This window comes from Mytilinidion resinicola, assembly GCF_010093595.1.
Source record: "Mytilinidion resinicola strain CBS 304.34 unplaced genomic scaffold BDZ99scaffold_5, whole genome shotgun sequence".
In the NCBI taxonomy this organism is placed as follows: Eukaryota; Fungi; Ascomycota; class Dothideomycetes; order Mytilinidiales; family Mytilinidiaceae; genus Mytilinidion; species Mytilinidion resinicola.
In genome coordinates, this window is record NW_022985441.1 from 435,594 (window position 1) to 454,249 (window position 18,656).

At 54.1% G+C, this 18,656-nt stretch overlaps 7 protein-coding genes across 7 annotated transcripts; 4 read left to right on the forward strand and 3 right to left on the reverse strand.

Moving 5' to 3' along the window:
- Positions 1 to 805: 805 nt before the first annotated feature.
- On the reverse strand, positions 806 to 1,535 carry BDZ99DRAFT_517216 (uncharacterized protein; the record flags this gene model as incomplete). The annotated part of the gene is made up of 3 exons (XM_033725156.1): positions 806 to 966; positions 1,244 to 1,358; positions 1,425 to 1,535. 3 exons carry the CDS (start codon positions 1,533 to 1,535, stop codon positions 806 to 808), a joined length of 387 nt encoding a protein of 128 aa, XP_033579876.1.
- Positions 1,536 to 2,588: 1,053 nt separating this feature from the next.
- BDZ99DRAFT_381635 (uncharacterized protein) lies at positions 2,589 to 4,049 on the reverse strand (the record flags this gene model as incomplete). Its single annotated transcript, XM_033715244.1, has 1 exon — positions 2,589 to 4,049. The coding sequence occupies one exon, from the start codon at positions 4,047 to 4,049 to the stop codon at positions 2,589 to 2,591; it is 1,461 nt and encodes a 486-aa protein (XP_033579877.1).
- A 1,688-nt stretch (positions 4,050 to 5,737) lies between these two features.
- On the forward strand, positions 5,738 to 7,453 carry BDZ99DRAFT_460251 (RNA polymerase II subunit A C-terminal domain phosphatase SSU72). Its single transcript, XM_033719344.1, has 3 exons — positions 5,738 to 5,833; positions 6,058 to 6,340; positions 6,537 to 7,453. Exons 2-3 carry the CDS (start codon positions 6,159 to 6,161, stop codon positions 7,189 to 7,191), a joined length of 837 nt encoding a protein of 278 aa, XP_033579878.1. The 5' UTR covers positions 5,738 to 5,833; positions 6,058 to 6,158; the 3' UTR covers positions 7,192 to 7,453.
- A 1,425-nt stretch (positions 7,454 to 8,878) lies between these two features.
- On the forward strand, positions 8,879 to 10,638 carry BDZ99DRAFT_437652 (uncharacterized protein; the record flags this gene model as incomplete). The annotated part of the gene is made up of 2 exons (XM_033717591.1): positions 8,879 to 9,923; positions 10,077 to 10,638. The coding sequence occupies 2 exons, from the start codon at positions 8,879 to 8,881 to the stop codon at positions 10,298 to 10,300; spliced, it is 1,269 nt and encodes a 422-aa protein (XP_033579879.1). The 3' UTR covers positions 10,301 to 10,638.
- A 627-nt stretch (positions 10,639 to 11,265) lies between these two features.
- Positions 11,266 to 13,369, reverse strand: BDZ99DRAFT_437653 (acyl-CoA dehydrogenase/oxidase C-terminal; the record flags this gene model as incomplete). The annotated part of the gene is made up of 2 exons (XM_033717592.1): positions 11,266 to 13,160; positions 13,210 to 13,369. The coding sequence occupies 2 exons, from the start codon at positions 13,367 to 13,369 to the stop codon at positions 11,368 to 11,370; spliced, it is 1,953 nt and encodes a 650-aa protein (XP_033579880.1). The 3' UTR covers positions 11,266 to 11,367.
- A 600-nt stretch (positions 13,370 to 13,969) lies between these two features.
- BDZ99DRAFT_244613 (uncharacterized protein) lies at positions 13,970 to 15,332 on the forward strand. Its single transcript, XM_033713624.1, has one exon. It carries the CDS (start codon positions 14,205 to 14,207, stop codon positions 15,177 to 15,179), a length of 975 nt encoding a protein of 324 aa, XP_033579881.1. The 5' UTR covers positions 13,970 to 14,204; the 3' UTR covers positions 15,180 to 15,332.
- Positions 15,333 to 17,525: 2,193 nt separating this feature from the next.
- Positions 17,526 to 18,445, forward strand: BDZ99DRAFT_473671 (uncharacterized protein; the record flags this gene model as incomplete). The annotated part of the gene is made up of 3 exons (XM_033721850.1): positions 17,526 to 17,528; positions 17,589 to 17,997; positions 18,213 to 18,445. The coding sequence occupies 3 exons, from the start codon at positions 17,526 to 17,528 to the stop codon at positions 18,443 to 18,445; spliced, it is 645 nt and encodes a 214-aa protein (XP_033579882.1).
- Positions 18,446 to 18,656: the final 211 nt, after the last annotated feature.

The following is an 18,656-nucleotide window of genomic DNA, read 5'->3' on the forward strand; positions in this document are numbered from 1 at the left end:
GTGGTTATAGTTAGGGTAGAAATCTAACTTACCAAATTAGTATTTTTCCCACATATGCTGTGATACAATGCCTGGTCATAGATATCCGTACACTGGTTTACCGCTGTGTGAGGAGCTTTATAGTATTTTCAACATTCCAAATAAGAGAGAAGCTGGCATTTTGAACAATTTGTAAACTTCTGAGGCTACCCCAGACAGCGTTAACAGGAGGGTGTACGAAGATTGGAAGTGTATCCGCTGCTCCTGGGTTTCGATTAGTATACTCGAGGCCCACAAACAGTGGCATGAAGTTGTACGGATATTTATCGCTAGGCACTGTATAGTACTAGGTTATAAGTTTGGGCACACGAATATACCGCTGCTCTGGCTCCACTCTTGCTCGCTTGACACCACTGTAAGGAATACTCTACCTAGCAAGTATCATTTTCGTCTAAAGGTAGTCTAAGTTCCACTATGTTGGCCATTACATCGTATTAGGAGTTTTGAAAACTTCTCGGAGTATCCCAAGCAGTTGCAAGAGGTACCAAAAGTTACGTCTTGGTACTGTAGATGTGGAGCTTAGATGGATGGTGTGATTATACGGTAGAACTCTATCTTGCAAATTAGTGACTTTCTTTTCAACACTGTGCTACTCAACTCTGCTCGTCATTTCTCGAGAACTTCGTTGCGAGACTCCTGGCCGTTGCAAATGAGCATGTAGCCAGCGACCCAAACACTTCCGAATCGCAACGTGTCAAAACCAACATCCAACCCCACCTCCCACCACGCGCTCAAGGCCACCAAAAGGACACCATCAACGCCCCCCCTACTCCTCCTCCAGCACCAGCATCCGATACGCCTTCCTCACCTTCCCCACCCAATCCGCATCCACCCCCGGCCCCCCATCCGGATGCCTCTCCGCCAACATCCCTACAATCGCCCCCGTCTTCTCCCTCATCTCCTGGTCCCAATCCCCCGCCGCCGCCCCTGCCCCTCAATCCTCCAGCGCCACCCCTCCCTCACACCATCCGGCTCCCACCCCTCCCTTTCCCACAACGCCGCCTCCTCCACCCCCTCCCGCCCATCCACTCCCGGAACCCCATCGTGTGGTATAACAGCAAGGCCGGTCCATTGCGCACCGCCGTGCGCACGGCCATCTCCACGACGCTGTGCGGCAGGGCCACGCCCAGCTGCGCGCGGAAGAAGCTGCTGCAGGGGGGGGGGGGGGGGACCACTTGGTGGGGGCCGGCATCGATGGTCGTACGCCAGCGGTTGTTGAGAGGGTTGTGGTAGCGGAAGCGGGTGGGGCCCGTCGGGGTGAGGCCGGGGCTGCCGACGAAGGCGCGGGCGGCGAGGGAGAGGTAGGCGATGAGGGGGTTCTGAAAGGGGGGGAGGAAGGGGGTTAGTGAGGGAGTGATGGGAGGGGAGGGGTGGGGTGGGCTTACTGGGGCCTCTTTGGGGTCGCAGGATGCGAAGTTTGGGGCGCGCTTGAGGGGGAGAGGCGCTTCTGAGTCGGCTTGTTGGGTGCGGCGGGATGGCGGTGAGATGTCGTCCATCTTGTGCAATGGGCTGGTGTAAGTGTGAGTTTGTGAGTGTGTTGTGCGTGAGAAGGGAGTAGTGGAAGACGTTAGAGTTGGTGGAGGTGCTAGAGGAGATGACGAAAGTGAGGTTTGTATCTCATTTGCATTGATCACGTGTCGTGTTGGGCTAATTTGAGGTGATGAGGACAGCAGAAGCTATGACGAAATGGAGACATGAACTTGTTTCTTTTTTCGAGCAAGCCTGCTTAGCACAGGCGCTCAGTTTACCATAAATACACACTACGATGTCAACATCCCTATGCCACAAGTACGTAAGGCAGCGCAGACCACTCCCCGCAAAATGCAGCCCAAGGTTATCGATCCATCGATCCAAGATCATCTCTCCCATCATCGTCCCGCGTAGCGTGCGTGAAACTACCTCTGCGTCGGACAGACAAACAGCAACAGAGATTCGTGATCCGGCATAACATGACTGCCCCTCCATCGCTAAAACAGCATTCAAGAAAGCAAGAACAAAAAGTGAAGATCTGGCTTCACATAAAACAGGGCAGTCGAAAGTGGAGGTCTTTATGGCAGCGAGATGCAAGAAGTGAAGAAACGGGATGTATGCGCTTCGAACTCTCTTATTAGGGAGTTAGTAAGAAGTGCGAGAAGAGGAGACTTTGAAAACAGGGTTAAAACATGGTGTGTGAAGCGAATGTGTTGAAGAGAGAGCTCAGACAGCCATCACCGGCCGGCCAGTAGAGCGAGAAGCTTCAGAACAGAAAGGCCACAATGGCCCGTAGCCGGGCGAAAAAGCCCCAAATGGCCACCACAATGCGGTCCCAATGGACACAACCAGAGAAGATGATAGCCACTAGGATCAGGATGACCACAGGCGCGATGCCTTTCCCGATCGTATGGTTCGCAGAGGCCAGTGTGGTACACTTCATAATGATGGGAGGTTCTCGTTGGTGTTTTTCACACGAACTCGAAAACGCCAGAAATGCGGTCATGTCGTTATGCAGCGACAGGTTTGAAACATCTAAGTCCAAACGTGGCGTCGTAATAGGATTGAACGAAAATTTGTCACCGGGCCTCATCTTTTCTCGACTCTACGGGCTCTGGTGTCTCCTCTAAGCCCTCCATGGGCCCCGAGTCCGGCTTTTTGACGCCCTTAATCTCTTCACTAGTGCTCGCGCGTCTAGCAAAAGGGCTGCCCTCCGCATTCGTTGGGGTGCCGAGCAAGTCCCGCGGATAACGGTGGAGGTCCTTCGAACTAGTCGAGAAAGTCGAAATGACGGGGGTGTACTTTTCGCCCATGGCGTTGTGGCCGCTCAAGTCTCGCCGGTGATCAGCCTGTGTAGGGGTCTTGGCCTCTGGACCAGCAGATACAGGGCTCATGATGTCGTTGGTCGATGCGCCGTCACCATTCATGAGACCGCTCCACCCGCCTTCGATGTCTCGGAGTAGGCGTACGTACTCTTCGGGCACGAGACCCGTATCGCCTGTCTTTGGATCCTGGGCGACGAGCCACCCTTGCCCATGTCGGTAAGATACGAGTATGACTTGGCCCTCGACGAGCGGAAGTTCATTGTCGTTCTCGCGCGCGAAGTCAAACAAGGCAACAGCTTTGCCATGCATTTCCTCCTCTGGCGACGCAATCGTGAACTGGTAGTCGCGAGAGAAGCGGCTCTCGTCCTGCGAAAACTCCTCGGGTGAGGAGGTCTCAGACATCTCTTCATCCGAGGCATAGCCGGGAGCTTCTTCCAACTCTGCGTCGGCATACGTACGCCGAGGAAGCAATGCTGCAAAATGAGAATCGCGCCGCGAGTCCGAAGTAGGTACTGTAAGCGATGGCGCGGGCTGCTCCTGGTTGGTCGGAGGATATGTGATATATTCGCCGCCGGGTCCATTAGCTGATTCGTCAAGCTCGCTAACATAGTATATCTGACTGCCGTCACGGTTCGTACCCGAGTAGGATCCTCGCGGTCCAGGGTCGAAGCCTCTCCGGCCACGGGTCTGGTCGAAGTCCACTATGTTCGACTTGTGCTTCTTGTGACGCGCGCTAGTTACGACCGGGCTATGGATGTCCTCGTCCTCGCTCCATGGAGGTCCGTCCGCATACGAAGTCTGCGGCAGTTGTTCTCCAGGCTCCCACGATCCTGCTGACCAACTCCCCCGGGTTCCGTCCCATACCGGCGGTGGATCTGACAGCCTCCGACTAACTTCACTCGCCGGCGTGGATATGTCTGAGGGTTGCTCAGGTAGCGGGCCGTAGAATAGTGGATGTAAGGGGCCGTATGCATAGTCGCGCACTAGGGAGTATGGCAAGCTCGAATGGAAGAGTGGAAACACCGTCGACTGTGGTCTGCTGGAGCGGACAGATTGTGCGGCCGAGGCGTTTGAGAAGGTCGACAGTCTCTTGTTCGCATACGAGGGAGCACGCTGCTTGGAGGGTGGCGAAGTTATTAATGGAGGCAACGCCGGAGTGGGAGAGGAGGTAGGTGGAGGTGAGGTTGAGCTGTGAGGCGACAGGACGGCAGCCATGTTTGTATGGCCTTGCCGTCCGCGGACGTGTTCCCCTTCCTGACTGCGCTCCGACTCCTCAAATGCTGTTTGTCCGTCCGAGAGGGTATATGTGAAGTTTGGTGGGTCGGACATGCGGTTTCGGGTCGCGAAGTGGTGCGGTTCGCAACAATGGACGTCCAGGTGTATTGATTATGCAGCGGGAGATGGCGAGAAGAGCAATGCTATGCAGCTCGGGGCGCGCCTGAGGTTGCAGTGGGCACTTGGGAGAAGGGAAAGGCGCAAACGGCTCGGGGCGCTTGTCATGGACAGGTGGAGGGTGTCGAGCAGCGGGCCGCGCGCAAAGGCTGCAGCTTCCGGGCTGAAGTATTCGAATCACAGCACAGCCCGTCGAGGCTTGTACCTGACGGGCGGCTGGGTCTGTTGGGCGTGGGTGAGATGAGGCTCCGCGGCGCAAAGCGGAGGAGGGGATAGGGCACGGTGATCGCCAATCGATAGAAGAGCAGCGCCAGAGGTTCTGGAAGACAGGCAGGCCGGCACAAGCAACGAACGGCGGCGCGCACAGCCAGGCGTCTGAAATGAGGATATTCGCTGGGAAAACGCCGTCCCGAAGCGCTGGCCGGGGGTGGGAATGGCTGGGCGCTTAAAGTTGCCCAGTCGCCGTGGGGCAGGCTGTTGGGCGGCTGAAGGGGTGCCAGAGGCAGCTGAGGCGAAGAGGAGCAGGCCGTGTCGTCGTGAAGGGCAGACGGAGGAGGATGTTGGATGTTGGAGCGGTGATGGGAGCGATGTTGGTCGCGGACGGCGTGTGGTGGTTGCACGACGTTCTTCTAATAATAAACTGGCGAGCTAGAGGGCGATTGGCGTTTCAGGTGGGCTTGTTCGCGGAGGTAGCAGACTGCGGGCAGTTCGCATCTGCATTTGCATTCCTCCGTCCCAACGTGCGAGTCGGTGAAGGCATAGGGATGCTGAGCAAGCCCGTGTGCTCAGGGAGCGGCCCGCGCACGCAATTATCACCAGCTTGGACGGGCTGGAGAGGGAGCCGGCTGGACAGCGTTGGGGAGGGCCTGACTGCGACACGTCGTTGGCCGTCTGCATCTTACAGATCCGCTGTTGGAGGGCCGTGCTGGGGCCGACTTGAAACACCTGGGCACGCCCCGCGCTTCGGCAACCACCAGACCGCGGGCCTTTGGAATCGACAAAGAAATCACTGACTGGCGATGCTGTCGGCTGGATAAATGGGAAAGAAGAACACGGGGACGGAGCATTGTCACGATGATACCGGCAACTCCACGCTCCCCCCGGCATCCATCCCATGTCCAAGAACCTTCGTTCTCCAGCGAGCCCACCCGCCAGATCCACGGCGACAGGGGCCGCAGGGTCTAGCAACTGAAGCCGGCGCGGAGCCTGACTGGCCTGGCGGGAGCATTTCTGGGACTTGAAGCAGATCTCGCACGCCCATGCCGCGCACAGTGGATAGCACCACGATGCCTATTGACTTCAGGAACAAGCAGCATCTCCGCCCGCGACCGCCCCTCCCCCACCTTTACGTATCGGCTTCGGGGGACATTCCAGTTGACGGCATCCCGAGATTGCTGTCCCGTGATCGGCCGGCCTCCGACTCCCGGCCTAGCGTCGTTCGCGGGAAAGCTTGGCACGCTTGGGCACGAAATCTCAACTCCACACCGACCTCCCGCAACATCCCCTCCATCAATATCTACAGTTCATTCTACATAGTACCCGGCCTCAGTCATTGCCACCTTTGCACAGTGCCTTGAGCCTGCCTACCGCCTGTAATACCCTCTCAAGTAAGTCAGCCACGTTGATAGCCTGCCCTCGAGTCTCTGCTCGAGGACGCGTACATGCCAGAGGTCTACCATGATGAACACCTTATTGGAGCTGTCGTATCTTTTGAAATGCCGAGACAACCTTGAAATTAATATACGCAAAATCTGATTCCCTGACCTTGCACGATGCTAGCCTTACCGGATACATGGCATAGACACTGGACTGACGAACCCGTGCCAAGCAGCTATAGAGATCTCTGTATTCATTCCAGCCTGACGGAGGGGTTTTGCTTCCGGCCTCTGGGACTCGCCGTGCATTCGCACCTTCCTCGGTATTTTGGCCACGATGTCGGTCGACCCTCGACGTCGAGTCGCTCTGATACCTCCTCCGCCACCCATCGAAGCGCATCCAGACTCGACGAAAATGGAACTGGTCGGCTCAAACAACACGAAGCCATCGACGGGCGCCGTGGCGGATGAGGGCTTCAAGCTGCGATTCTGCACGGTATGTGCTAGCAATCAAAACAGGTACGTTTAGCAACAATCGCGACTCCATAGAAACAGCGTCACCTTCAAACCTATTAGAAAACGCCTGCTTTGCCATGATTTATCACATACGTGTTGCAACTCTAAAGATGAGGCCGGACTCGTTTTCTCTCGCCTCCACCTCAGCCCTCGTCTCCAGTCCCAGCCCCTCATAGCACACCAGCTAATCATCCCAAAGATCCATGGAAGCCCATCTCCGACTCGCGAGCGCAAACCTCCCGACCATCTCCTTTGGTACAGGGTCTCTTGTTCGCCTTCCTGGCCCTACCATCAAAGAACCCAACGTCTACGCCTTCAACGGCATCACCTACAACGCCATCCACAACGAGCTGCAAGCCCAGAACCCGCAACTCTACGCCGCCAACGGCCTGCTACCTATGCTGGCGCGAAATCTCACCATCAAATCGTACCCTGAGCGCTTCCAAGACTGGGTCCCTGGAAAGCCGCGGCTAGATCACAATGGCGACCAGGGCTTTCATGGCACAGAGGCCGGCGTCGTCGACGTGATTATTACATGCGAGGAACGCTGCTTCGATGCCGTGCTGGAGGACTTGCATAATAAAGGAGGACGGCTGAATCGGCCGGTCCACGTCTTCAACATCGATATCAAGGACAATCACGAGGAGGCGAGTGTTGGTGGTGGGGCGATCCTAGATCTAGCACTCAGGCTGAACGAAGCGGCCGCGAAAGAGCGAGAAATCCATGGAGCTGCTGGTTGGGACGGCAGTGGGAAGTCGAGAGAGGGTTTTGATGAAAAGGTCCCGGAGATTCTTGGCGAGTGGCAGGAGCGGTGGCCGAACTACCCGGCGTTATGGACGCTGGCGTGGTTCTAACTTGAGTAGGATTCTTTGCATCCTGTTATTTCCTTGAAGCATAGCGTTGGCGCGAAGGGACTTCGGAGTCACGGATATACCTCTTACATGGACTGATCACGACATGTCGCAGCCTATAGGCTGGATCTCAATGAGTCAGGACTTTCCTGAGAACGGATTCAGATGAATGCATACTTTCGTACACTATTAGCACGCAGATATGATGACGATAGCTTTGTGAATGATGATGAGCTGTGAACTACAATATGTCCAGCAGACTCATTCTTCCTCTGGGAGTTGCACAATGTTCCTGATCATACAATGCAAGGCAAATCATCGGAGTCTGAGCAATACCTGCCTATGGTCCTGCAGCGGCAATCAGGAAGGGGCCTCAGATCCACTCGCCATCAAGAGAACTATACTCGCCCAAATATTGCCTGCGCGCGGCCTGCTGCGAACAATCCTATTCTCCCCCAGGGGAATAGATAGGAATAAGAGTGTATTCCTGGAAAGCGTGGTCGGGCCAGGTTGCAGGCTCAGCCAATCAACCGGCTCTCGCCAATATGTCCTGAAACGATGCCAGACTTGTCGACGACACCTCCTCAACTTCGAGCTAAGCGCCAGGCCAGACCGCGACGACCTGTCGTTCAACCTCAGAAAACCCTCTCCCGCACGTCTTTGAGACGAGCATCGCGGCCTGCGTATGCCGTCAACTCCATTGAAACCACCCTGACGCGTCAACTCGTCGAGTGGCATTCTCCACTGCGAATCCTGGAGGCCCGTCTTTCATCAGAGTCTGCTGCGGTGACTGTTGCAAACGCGGTGCTGGTGAAGCATGATACTGGAACGGAGTACTCATCGTTAGAGCGTGATGCGAGATCGTTGAGTCGTCGAGGGGATAACTGACTGCTCATGGCGTTTGACTCTTCCAAACGCCAACGGCTCTGCGAACAGTATCAGCAATCGATAGTGGGTAGGGCTATCAATAGTAAGTAGGGATATAGTTTAATAAGAATGCCTGGAACGAGCCATCGTCTCCCCACGCGTCGCGCGCTGCAGACGCTAGCGAAAGAGCCTCATGATGGGTGGTGTGAGGCGGTTGGCCATGCGGCGGCTACGGAGACGGCCAGGCCTGAAACACTGATCGCACGCTATGCAGTCGGAATAGAAGCTTGTTTTCAGATGCGGTATGAGCGTTTCCGTTTCGATATTTTCGTCCACAGTCCCTCGATTGGCTGCCGTGGCCTCGTTCCATGCGCGACAGTCCCAGTGGCGATCAGTCGTCCCGGCGGTTTGTTTCCAGTTCCGACTCAGTCTCTGTACAAAAGCCTTCACTTGCCCCGGGACACGCCTCACAATGATTCCTGTACAGCTGTGCTGTTGAGAATGCTCGTCATGTCTTTCTGTGAAGGACAAAGCGCCGCGTGATCAGCCCTACACAATGGCTTTGACGAGAACGTCACACTCCAATCCCCGTCGCGGACCTTCTATTGTGCGTGTATAATGCTCTTTGCGACTCACTATATATCTCTTCTCTTCTGCACCCCACCTCGCTTCTTTTCTTCTTCACCTTGTCACACACATCTACATCTTTCGGCGCGCAAGCAAACTTTCAGCAACAAAGATTCCCTCCACCTTCGCACTCCAAACCCTCTTGCCGGTCAAGATACAACACAAATCGAGCACCGCCCCCGCTCGCACACGCACGATGAAGCCCACTTCCGGAAAGCTGGCCTTCTTCGGCCGCATCGCGGTTGCCGCTCTACTTACCACTCACGTCGCCGGGCATTCCTGGATCGAGCAGCTAGTCAATATCAACGACAATGGAAGTTACGTTGGCGAGTGGGGCTACATGCGCAACTTCATGGATAAGGGCGTTCCCGCGAATGCTGGCGCCGTCCAGGACCATCAAAAGTATAGCCTGCCCCTCAGCGTCGCAACAGGGCTGTTCATCACCGACCAAATGAACATATGTAACCCGGATGCTCAGAAGCCTGGCCAGGCCGACAAATTCCCCAAGTTGAAGACTGCACCCGGCAACTATGTCGCCATGAGATACTCCGAGAATGGCCACATCTCGCAGCCTCTGCAGCTACAAGGCAAGCCCAACAAGGCTGGTACAAACTACGTCTTTGCCACCACCAACCCAAAACCAGGCGAGACTCTCGCCAACGTCATGCTGTGGACTGCCGACGGCAAGGGTGGGGATGGCAACGGTAGACTTCTTACGGCGCAGACCTTTGATGACGGCCGCTGTTACGAAAAAAGTGCCTTTCCTATCGCTGTACAACGCATGGCCACGACACCCAATGCCGGTCTCCCCCTTTTCTGCGAGACCGATTTCCAGATCCCGAAGGATGCCAAGACTGGCGAACAGCTCACCCTCTACTGGGTCTGGCAATGGCCTACCCTTCCCGGCAAGGATGGCAACGATGAACTTGGCAAAGACGAGTATTACACTTCTTGCATGGATGTCGATATCGTTGATAAAGTCGACACGAATGTCAAGCCGTCCTTCACACTGGCCCAGCAAGATTCGTGGACAATAGCCGTGTCCGACTTCAAGTCTCGCACTGCACTGCCATCGAGCACGAATCCCACCGATGGCGAGCTCGGAACGATCTTCAAGAAGCAGGGTGGCCAGCAAACGGCTCAACCTACAGGTGCTCAGCCCACCGGCGTGGCTCCTAGTGCTACAAGTCCGGCTCAACCTACAGGTGGCCAGCCCACTGGCGCAGCTCCTACTACTACAGGTGAGACTCAACCCACCCCCTCCTCCGCCTCGAGCCCTGCTTCTGGCAGTGCTCCAGGCATGCCTAACATTCCGACGATCACCAATCGTCCCGCTCATCCACACGCATCGGGTATCTCTACCTTTGTTACCATGACTAACAGCCCTGTTGCAGGGCTTCCTATTCCCACCATCACGAACCGCGCCGGCACTACCAGCATCGGCGGCGGCGGCAATGGCGCCGAAGACGTCGTGACAGTCACCGTCACCGAAATGGTCACCGTCACCGCTCCCCTCAGCACCGCAACCCTCGCCGCGCGCGCCGTGCCCGACGAAGACAAGGTCGTGTCGCACATGCGTCAACACGGCAATTCCGCCAAGTTCCGTGGCCGCGTCTAATTGCCCCCCTGCCGGCCCTCTCTACAACATATCTCTTTCTTTCTCACGCGGCTAAGCGCCTAGATGCCTAGCCCCGGCGGCCCTGTCATAACTTTCTTCCATTTCTGGGCTTGATGCCCGCGCGATAAAGCGCTATTGATAGACTACTTTGGAAACGGTAACTACTTGTTTGGAACAAGAGGGCGTTTTCTCGTCAATTACACACATTTTCCTCTGATACACGTTTTTTTTCCCTCTCCTTTTTTGTACTTGTTTTGCATAGCGTGGGTACTGCATTGCATTCGGTGCATGGGATGGCGCAACTCGTACACACTGGACTACTGTGAGGACTGGGCTGGATGACGGGGTCTGCATTACTGGGCCTGGATGTCTTACGGTGTTTTGGATATACCTATGCATGGATCTATGGGTCCTGTTGTAACAAATACACATTTTTTCTGCTGCCGGTTTGGCAGACGGAGCTCTGATTTCTGGTTCCTTTTGGCGCTTTCCATGTGTGATGTAAGACTCTTGCTGCCGTCTGAAGTGCCTTAATATGCTTTCTTGTTTGGATGATTGAGACACGTGCTGGTCTGGGCTACCTCAGGCTGGCGTAACAAGGTGGACATATGCTAGGTCTGTGACTCTGTCAGTCAACACTCTTTCATCCTAAGATGATACGGCTTCGTTGTATTGTGCGTTTATAATGCTGGGGAGTAGTAGGTGTGTACGCTCTTCTGCCGGTGCTTGGGGCTGTCTCGATTCACTTTCATGAATGTGAAAGAGATGGATCTAGGTACGAGTTTCTGCTGCCGTGATGGGTGCTTTAACATGCTTTGAGAAATTGTAAATAGGTAGAGTTGCGTATGCTTGTATGCTACCTTTTATAGTGCTTTGATTAGAGATTACTGTTTTGGGATCCTGGTTTACTGCGCGTGGACTGCGTCTGCTTGGTAAGGGGAAGCTATATTATTACAACATCGCGTCGTTCATCAAGACTCGATTGCTCATATGGATTAGGCATGCGCTATTGATCCTTCTAGCATTGTAGACGGTATATGTAGGACTTCAAGGGGGCTTTGACTGCGTTACAATCTCGCCCTATCTCCCACCTTCTCCTCGCCAAACACGATCTTCCGATCCCACTCTACGGCCTCCCTCCAATCTTTCTTCTCTACTCCAATCCTCCTAGCCATCCACCTCCTCGCTACCTCCCCCGTAACCGCATCCCCATCCCTCCTGGCATCCTCCCCGAGCAAAACAGCAACCACAACCCACGCCAACGTCGCCAGAACCTCCCTCCCGCTCACCTTTAGCTCCTCCACGCTCGTCTCCTCCACTATCTTCTTAAACCCCTCCCACACCCGTACCACGCTTTCCCCTCCCCTCCCCTCCCACAACTCCACTCTCCCGCCCACCCACTCACTCACAGCCTCCACCGCCCCCGCCCCCCCTCTCCCCTTCAGCACCCTCACGCAATCCTCCGCCATGACATTCGTCGTCCCCTCCCAGATACTCAACACATTCGCATCCCGAAACAGCCGCGCCACATTCACCCCCACGTCCTCATTCTCCAAATACCCCACACCCCCGAGACTCTCCATGCCCTCGGCTAGCCCCGCAATCGCCGCGCGCGCCGTCAGCGCCTTCGCGACCGGCGTGAGCAGGCGCAGCAGGAGCGGTGCCTGCTCCACCGCCACGCCCAGCCGCTCCGCCGCCGCCGCTGCGGAGGTCGCTGGGTCCGCGGGAGGAGGAGGGGAGGGACAGTAGCCCGGCGCCGCGGCCTCGGCGATCCCCAGCAGCGCGACGCAGAAGAAGCCGAGGTGCGCCAGGCCGCGGAACTCGGTGTGCTGGTGCGCGAGCTCCGCGACGTGGGACGGGGTCGCGGCGAGGAGGGTGCCGGCGACGCGCCGCACGCGGGCGTAGCCGCGCGAGATGGCGAGGCCGCGCGCCCAGAGGCCGAGGGCGCTGATGGAGTTGTGCACGCGCGTGATGTTGAGGATGGTGGCGATGGTTTTGATGCCGGTGCCGGGCGCGCCGAGGAGGTAGGCGCGGGTGTTGTTGAGCTCGAGTTCCGCGGTGGGGAGGGGGCGGGTGCCGAGTTTGGATTTCAGGGCGTGGATGGTGATGCCGTTGAGTTCGGTTTTCGGGGCGTGTTCTCTGGTTGAGGCGGCTTTTGCTTGACGGCGCGTAGGGGCGTAGAAGGCGGAGAGAGCTCCGGAGGGCGTTTTGGCGAGCAGAATGGTCATGTTGGATTCTGTGGCGGAGGAGAACCATTTGAAGCCGCTGATGCTCCAGGGGCCTAGAGGCAGACCGTCGGTGTCTACGGTGCTTTCTTCAGGGGAGAAAGTAGGCGCGTAGGTAGCTAAAGTCTCCGTATTCCGTACGTCGCTCCCGCCTTGACGTTCAGTCATCCACTGCCCGCTCGTCCATGCCTCCGCGTCTCTGGCTGTCAAATGCTTGTACGCGCGCTCGAAGACTCGTCGCTCAGTCTCGCTCCTCTCAACATCTTTGCTGGCAAGGTGTAGAGAGAGCAATCGCGCTGCCCCGTCTTGCATAGCGCTTGGGCATGTCACCCCGGCGGAGCTGGGCTGCCAGAGGATGTACTTTAAGTATTGATGCGGGCGGGAGTATGCACCCTGCTCATGCTCGTAGGCTATGGCGACTATGCCCTCGGATAGGCCGAGGGACTGCAGAGCTTGCCATCCGGGGCTCGTGATGAGGGTGTTGGATGGCTCGCCAAACGGGGTATGGGACACCAAACGCGGGGGGTTGGACTCGGCATTGTGCACGTGGGAGAGGGTAGATGGTGCAAGAGTGAGTGCACCAAATCGGGCTATAGGCGTACTTAGGGAAGTCTGGAGGGGCTTGGGGAGATAGACTTGGTGATATTAGCTTGATTTCTGACAGTTGGAATGAAGTACACAGACAAGAGAAGAGCCGCTTGTATGCCTCATCCTCGAGGAATGGGTTCTCTAGCCTCGGAGGTGTTTGGAAGAAGCCATCAGTCGCACTAGAGGGCGCTGTAGCATGTGTTGCTGGCTCGTTCTTGAAAGGTTGCGGTGTCAGTGTTGAAGTGGTTTTAGCCATATTCTATTAGAGATTTTAACCCCAACTTGTGTCAAAGACAAAGCTTCTGCAGCGGTAAAAGCAGCTGTTATTCATTCTCGGCTCGTGGGCTGGCGTGGGAGGTGCCGGTACGACCGTCGTATCGAATGTGGGGAAATTGGTGATGAGTGAGAAGCTCCGAGGTTGGCGTTTCGAGCTGCTGAATCAGTCCATTTGTAAAACCAAATATTTTTATCTCCTTTCATATGAGATCGGCTCTCGGGAAAGGGATTGTAGTAGCCCTTGTTTCGCCTTTGGTTCTCCACGATACAGCGCCTTGCCATAGATATCCGTACACTTTCATGCTACTTTCAATCTCCGTACACCCTGCTGACGTTGTCTGGGGTAGCATCGCGAGTTACTAGTTGTCTAAAATGCCAAACTTTATTCTCTTTGGGAATGCTGGAAATTCTATGAGGTTCCTCACGCAGCGGCAAGTGGATGTACGGATATCTATGACGAGGCATTATGTCGTTTGAATTCGCAGAAATAATCACGTGACGATAAGACGAACGCGTTACTCGCCCCTACAGTTCCTTTTCTCATCGCCATCTGCATATTGTCAGCTCTATGTGATAGCAGGTGCAGGGCATCCCGCCAAGGCCTGACGTGCAACGACCGCGCGTCTCAGGCACCAACATCTCACTCTATGCTTCGTCTCTATTTCATACGGTCCTCTTTTGTGTCATTTTCCTTCTTGTCACACATTCAATCAGTATTCTCCTCTTTAACGAGGACAAGGAATTGACACGTTCCGGGCATCAAGCTCGACAACGACAAACATATCAGCTTCTCCAGACCTCCTGATCTATCGAAGATGTCTCAGCCACAGAAGATTTCCCACATGGAACTCCAACAACGCACTCTCGACACGGTTATCCATATTTTTCTCCGCTTTCCTCGTGAACTCCGCGACCAAATTTACTCCTACCTCTTCACGTATTCCGACTCCCAACCTATCAACCTTGCTTACTCTCATCTGACCGCTCTTGACCCGAACATTGACCCCGAACATCACCTGTCGTCCCGCTGGGTGGGACCTCTCCTCGCCTCCGAGATGGCAGACTCATTCTATGGCCTCAATGCTTTCGCTATCGCATCATCATCCCCCCTCAACCAAACGCTAAGCTTCTGCCGATGGGGTAGCGGCGTGATGCCATCCGCCTTCCTCCGCCAACTGAGCGTCGAGATAATAGAAGATTCATCATCCAACTGCGTCACATCTGACTCTGATCAATCTTACGAACAAGAAAGCGTGGCAGATGAGAGGCGTGCAAAGCTTGCATGCCTACTCCACATTCCCCGACTTGAAAAACTAGAGCTTCGGATTCAGAAAATATGGGAAGGTCCCTTGGAAATACGGGACGTGAATCCTCTCATCCACCAGCTATGCCAGCAGCACCCGCGGGTCGAAATCAAGTTAGCTGTCTCTTTTGACAATCTCCTTCAAGAGGCTTGGGACTCTTGGGAGCCAGAGTTCGGGAACGGCCTTTCGCTGGCAGCGCGTCAAGCGCACTATGTCGAAGAGTTCAAGCCGGCTGGCTTCTCAGACTGCACGGAGTTGATCGCACCGCCGAGTGAGGAAGATAGGAAACACGTGGAGGAGTTTACACCGCACATGATTATGCCACGATCTAGGAGGGCTACGGCAGGGCTGGTCGACGAAGACGTGGCGACGCGGAAGATGCTGCAGGGTCATTATGCTTGTCAAGAGCCGGCGCTGATGAGAGTGAACTTGGAGAGGCACTGGGAAGTTTGGCAGAAGTTGAAGAAGAGCGAGAGTAGTTTGTGATAGCCCTAATTCGCTTTTAGGCCAAAAGAGAAGTACAATGCCTCGTTTTGCCTTGCCTCATGGTACTTTCATAGCTCCACGCGAGGTAAAATCCGTCATCTTGAGCAGCTAGTAAACTCGCTGGGGCATCTCAGGCAGCAACATATAGGTATACTATACTCAGTCGAGAATGGCACGCCTTAAAGATACGCCGCTCAACCCAAGCAAACGCATAGTCTTCTTGCTTGCCAAAGGAAAGCTAGGCTAGGCTAGGCATTCAAAGGACAAGGATTGAATAGGTTGAGGGCTAACTTTGCAAGGCTGAAAATGGACGAGGCTGTTTGGTTGACCAACTTGCGCCACCATGCACCACCATTCAAATACCTAAGTAGCGCATCTTTTCCCATAAGCTCATATGTCCTCGCAGAGATCATGGTCACCAGCAATTGTGGCATTCTCTACGAAATGAAAAAGACATCTCACTGTTTTCTAAACGGATCGACTCCACTTCTCTATCAGTCTTTCCTGTCTGTTTAATTCCACGTCAAAACGGTACTGTTCCTCGCTTCGAGAAGAGAAACACCACTATCACTCAAGGCTCCAGCCGCTGCCTCATGCTCTCGCTTGTGTTTACACAGCCACTATACTACAGCCAAATTTGTGGGGTAGATAGGAAATATTGGAGGCCTTGTATTCCCTGCCTTCTCCACTTCCTCAGCACATTTTCCTATCGCGATGACAGATCCCCGGCATGCCTCGCACGGCCCTGAAGTTGTCAATAATGAGGGGCTCGAGCACTACCAAAGCTATAATACAACATACCTTCAGAACTTCAATTCTCCTCCTAGGTTTCCCCAAGCACCATACGATAAGGCACAGCAACAAGGATCACCACCCAACAAAGGAGGAAGAATACTAACGTCCCCCCCTGTGCCGCAATGAATCTATTACTTAGGCATCCCACTTTCTCCCTCGCGATTCCATCATGTTATAATTAGCCTATGATTATTCTTTAGACATTTCTCCCTAGGAAACTAGTGTGCGGCTAAAAAATTACGACGTTCTTGATTATACTGTCGATTATTCCCTGCTGCACCACAACTATCTCCCAAATTTTATATTTCGGAGCATTAAACCGATAGTTTCAGGATAAAAGAAGACACCTCTAAGCTTTAAGGCAATAGGCCCTTAGAAGCATATATTCCGGACTTATCCGTGCGAAGGGGTCCGTAGTGTGTCTTGGCATAAGGGTTTGGCGCGCTTACGTAGGGAGGTATTAGATACTGTACTATATTTTACGCTATGCTTAAAATGCGGCGCTCTTTTCGAAACATCCATAAATAATTACGAGCTGGCTATTTTGGCAGCCGTTTATTATTGCCACCTGTCTATCGTGCCTCTCCTATTCGTGCCTCCATCACCACAATATTGACCGAGCCAGCCAGGTACTGGCGCAAGGTCTCCCTCTAGATATACCTAGAATATATGCTGCTCTATCAGAACATAGTAATATCCCTCCCAATACGCTCTGTTATCGCGTATTGTCACGGTAATCACCCGTGACACCTAACCCATAACGTAACCAGCACCCCCTTTTTCTCGTCACCTGATACCGCACGGATCCCGCGCCATACGCACGATCCAACACCCATAAATTCGCGAGCTCCTGTTCCTTTCACATGGTCTTTACCCTTTACCTAGTACTGTACATAGCTTAATTAACGCTCCTCTTTGAGCTCTTAATCTCCGCGTGTAGCACTATCGTGACAGCAGTAGCATATTCGGATGCTAATCGTTTCTGGCGTATTGATAATAGTTTGTCGGCGGCGTTCTAAGAGGTTATAGCAGGAGTTGTCGACCTTGTGCAATTTCTTACGAAGTGATCTCGACTAATGCCTACTAGCTTTATTAATAGTAGCAATATTCGCCGCCTAAGCGTGTTAGCAAGGTTAGGCGGCTTAAAAACTACTATAACTTTTTACATTTATAGCAATATCTATAGATTATTGGTAAGATATCTATAGATTATTGGTAAGATATCTATACTAGCCACTTGCACCTGTTAGCACGGTTTAATTTACATGTAGGAGAGCCTCCAGAAACTTACACTTATTACAATAGGCTCCATTGGCATGGACTCTGGGTTGGTCTTTTCGTAGAGACTTTTTAGTTTCTTTCCGCAGCCGATTAAACGCGTTGTGGCCTTCTCCATATATAGGCGGCATATAAACGTCGAATATCCCCAGTAGGGAGTATGCCGCGTCTTCTTCGCGTGTCGTTTCGCGACTTGCAGCCTATAATATCCGCTCGTCAATGCTGAAATGAGAAAGGGGGCTCCCTCTAAGAGCTTTGCTGTTAATTCCTGTAATGGTTTGGATTTCTTGCATTATTAACTCTTTATTTCCGAGATACTTGCCCTCCACGGAATAGAACTCGACGGATGCTGGAGCGACCAGTTCTCACAGTGTCCAGCCCCGCGTAAACCATCTACTGAGAAAACTGGCGAATACCGTTGGCACTAATCCTACCCCAAAGCGCAAAATCAACCGGCATTTCGTCCCCACTGTAGCGGTCGAATCCTCATCTGCAGCGGTCAAGTTCTCGACCGGTAATACCGACTACGAGGTCATACCGGACCCGTCGGACGACGACGACGAATCTGCCAGTGACGGCGAGCTGAAGCCACGTCGGAGAGAGCTCGCACCTGGACGATCTGCTGCAGCGGCCAAGTTCTCGACTGGCAGTACCAACTATGAGGTCGTACCGGTCTCGTCGGACAACGAATACGAATCTACCAGCGATCTGGAAGTGATCGTTGGCAAACCCCGCACCCCCCAAGGTTAGACTCATCGATTACCAAGGCAGCACTTCGAGGCAAACTTCACGGCTTCGCCAACCACTTGGACGACCACGCACCAGATTCAACCGAGAGCGTCATACTGATGTTGACAATTTGGTTTGGGGGCTGCATCCTAGACTCACCTCCCAAGAGCATGCGCTCTCCGGTCAGTCGTCATGCAATTGAGTTCATCTGCGCACTCGAACCGGACACAGCAATACGCACCATCACGCAAGCCCTAACGCCGGGCATGGTACGCATCATCCGTCTCAGGATCAAAGGGCGACCAGTAGAAGAAGACCCGTTGGCTATCCGCGGTGACTTAGAGGATAATCACCAAGGCGTGTATGCTAACCTTCTCTTGTCACTCACTTTGGCCGGCCTCTATATAGGAAGTGGGTCGTCCGACGGGGACGGGCGGGCGGATGTTTATGAACAGGGGCTGTGAGGAGTTGTATGACGTTGCGGATGCCGTGTTTTGAGGGAGTGGTGGTGGGGAGGGTGTGGAATCGGTCCTGAGGGAGGATACTTCAATAATATATCAGAAAGTGTAAGATGATTATGACATGGCATTGAGGGCTCTTCGTTATGAGTGATAGGTTGGTGACTCTTACCCGCATACAACATACTGATATACATCTACACCTACATATACCTTC

Excerpts from the sequence above, each read along its gene's own strand:
- BDZ99DRAFT_460251 (XM_033719344.1), top strand. The coding sequence starts at position 6,159 with ATGTCGGTCGACCCTCGACGTCGAGTCGCTCTGATACCTCCTCCGCCA. Across the intron at positions 6,341-6,536 it reads TGTGCTAGCAATCAAAACAG|ATCCATGGAAGCCCATCTCC; the intron begins GTACGTTTAGCA and ends ATCATCCCAAAG.
- BDZ99DRAFT_244613 (XM_033713624.1), top strand. The coding sequence starts at position 14,205 with ATGTCTCAGCCACAGAAGATTTCCCACATGGAACTCCAACAACGCACT.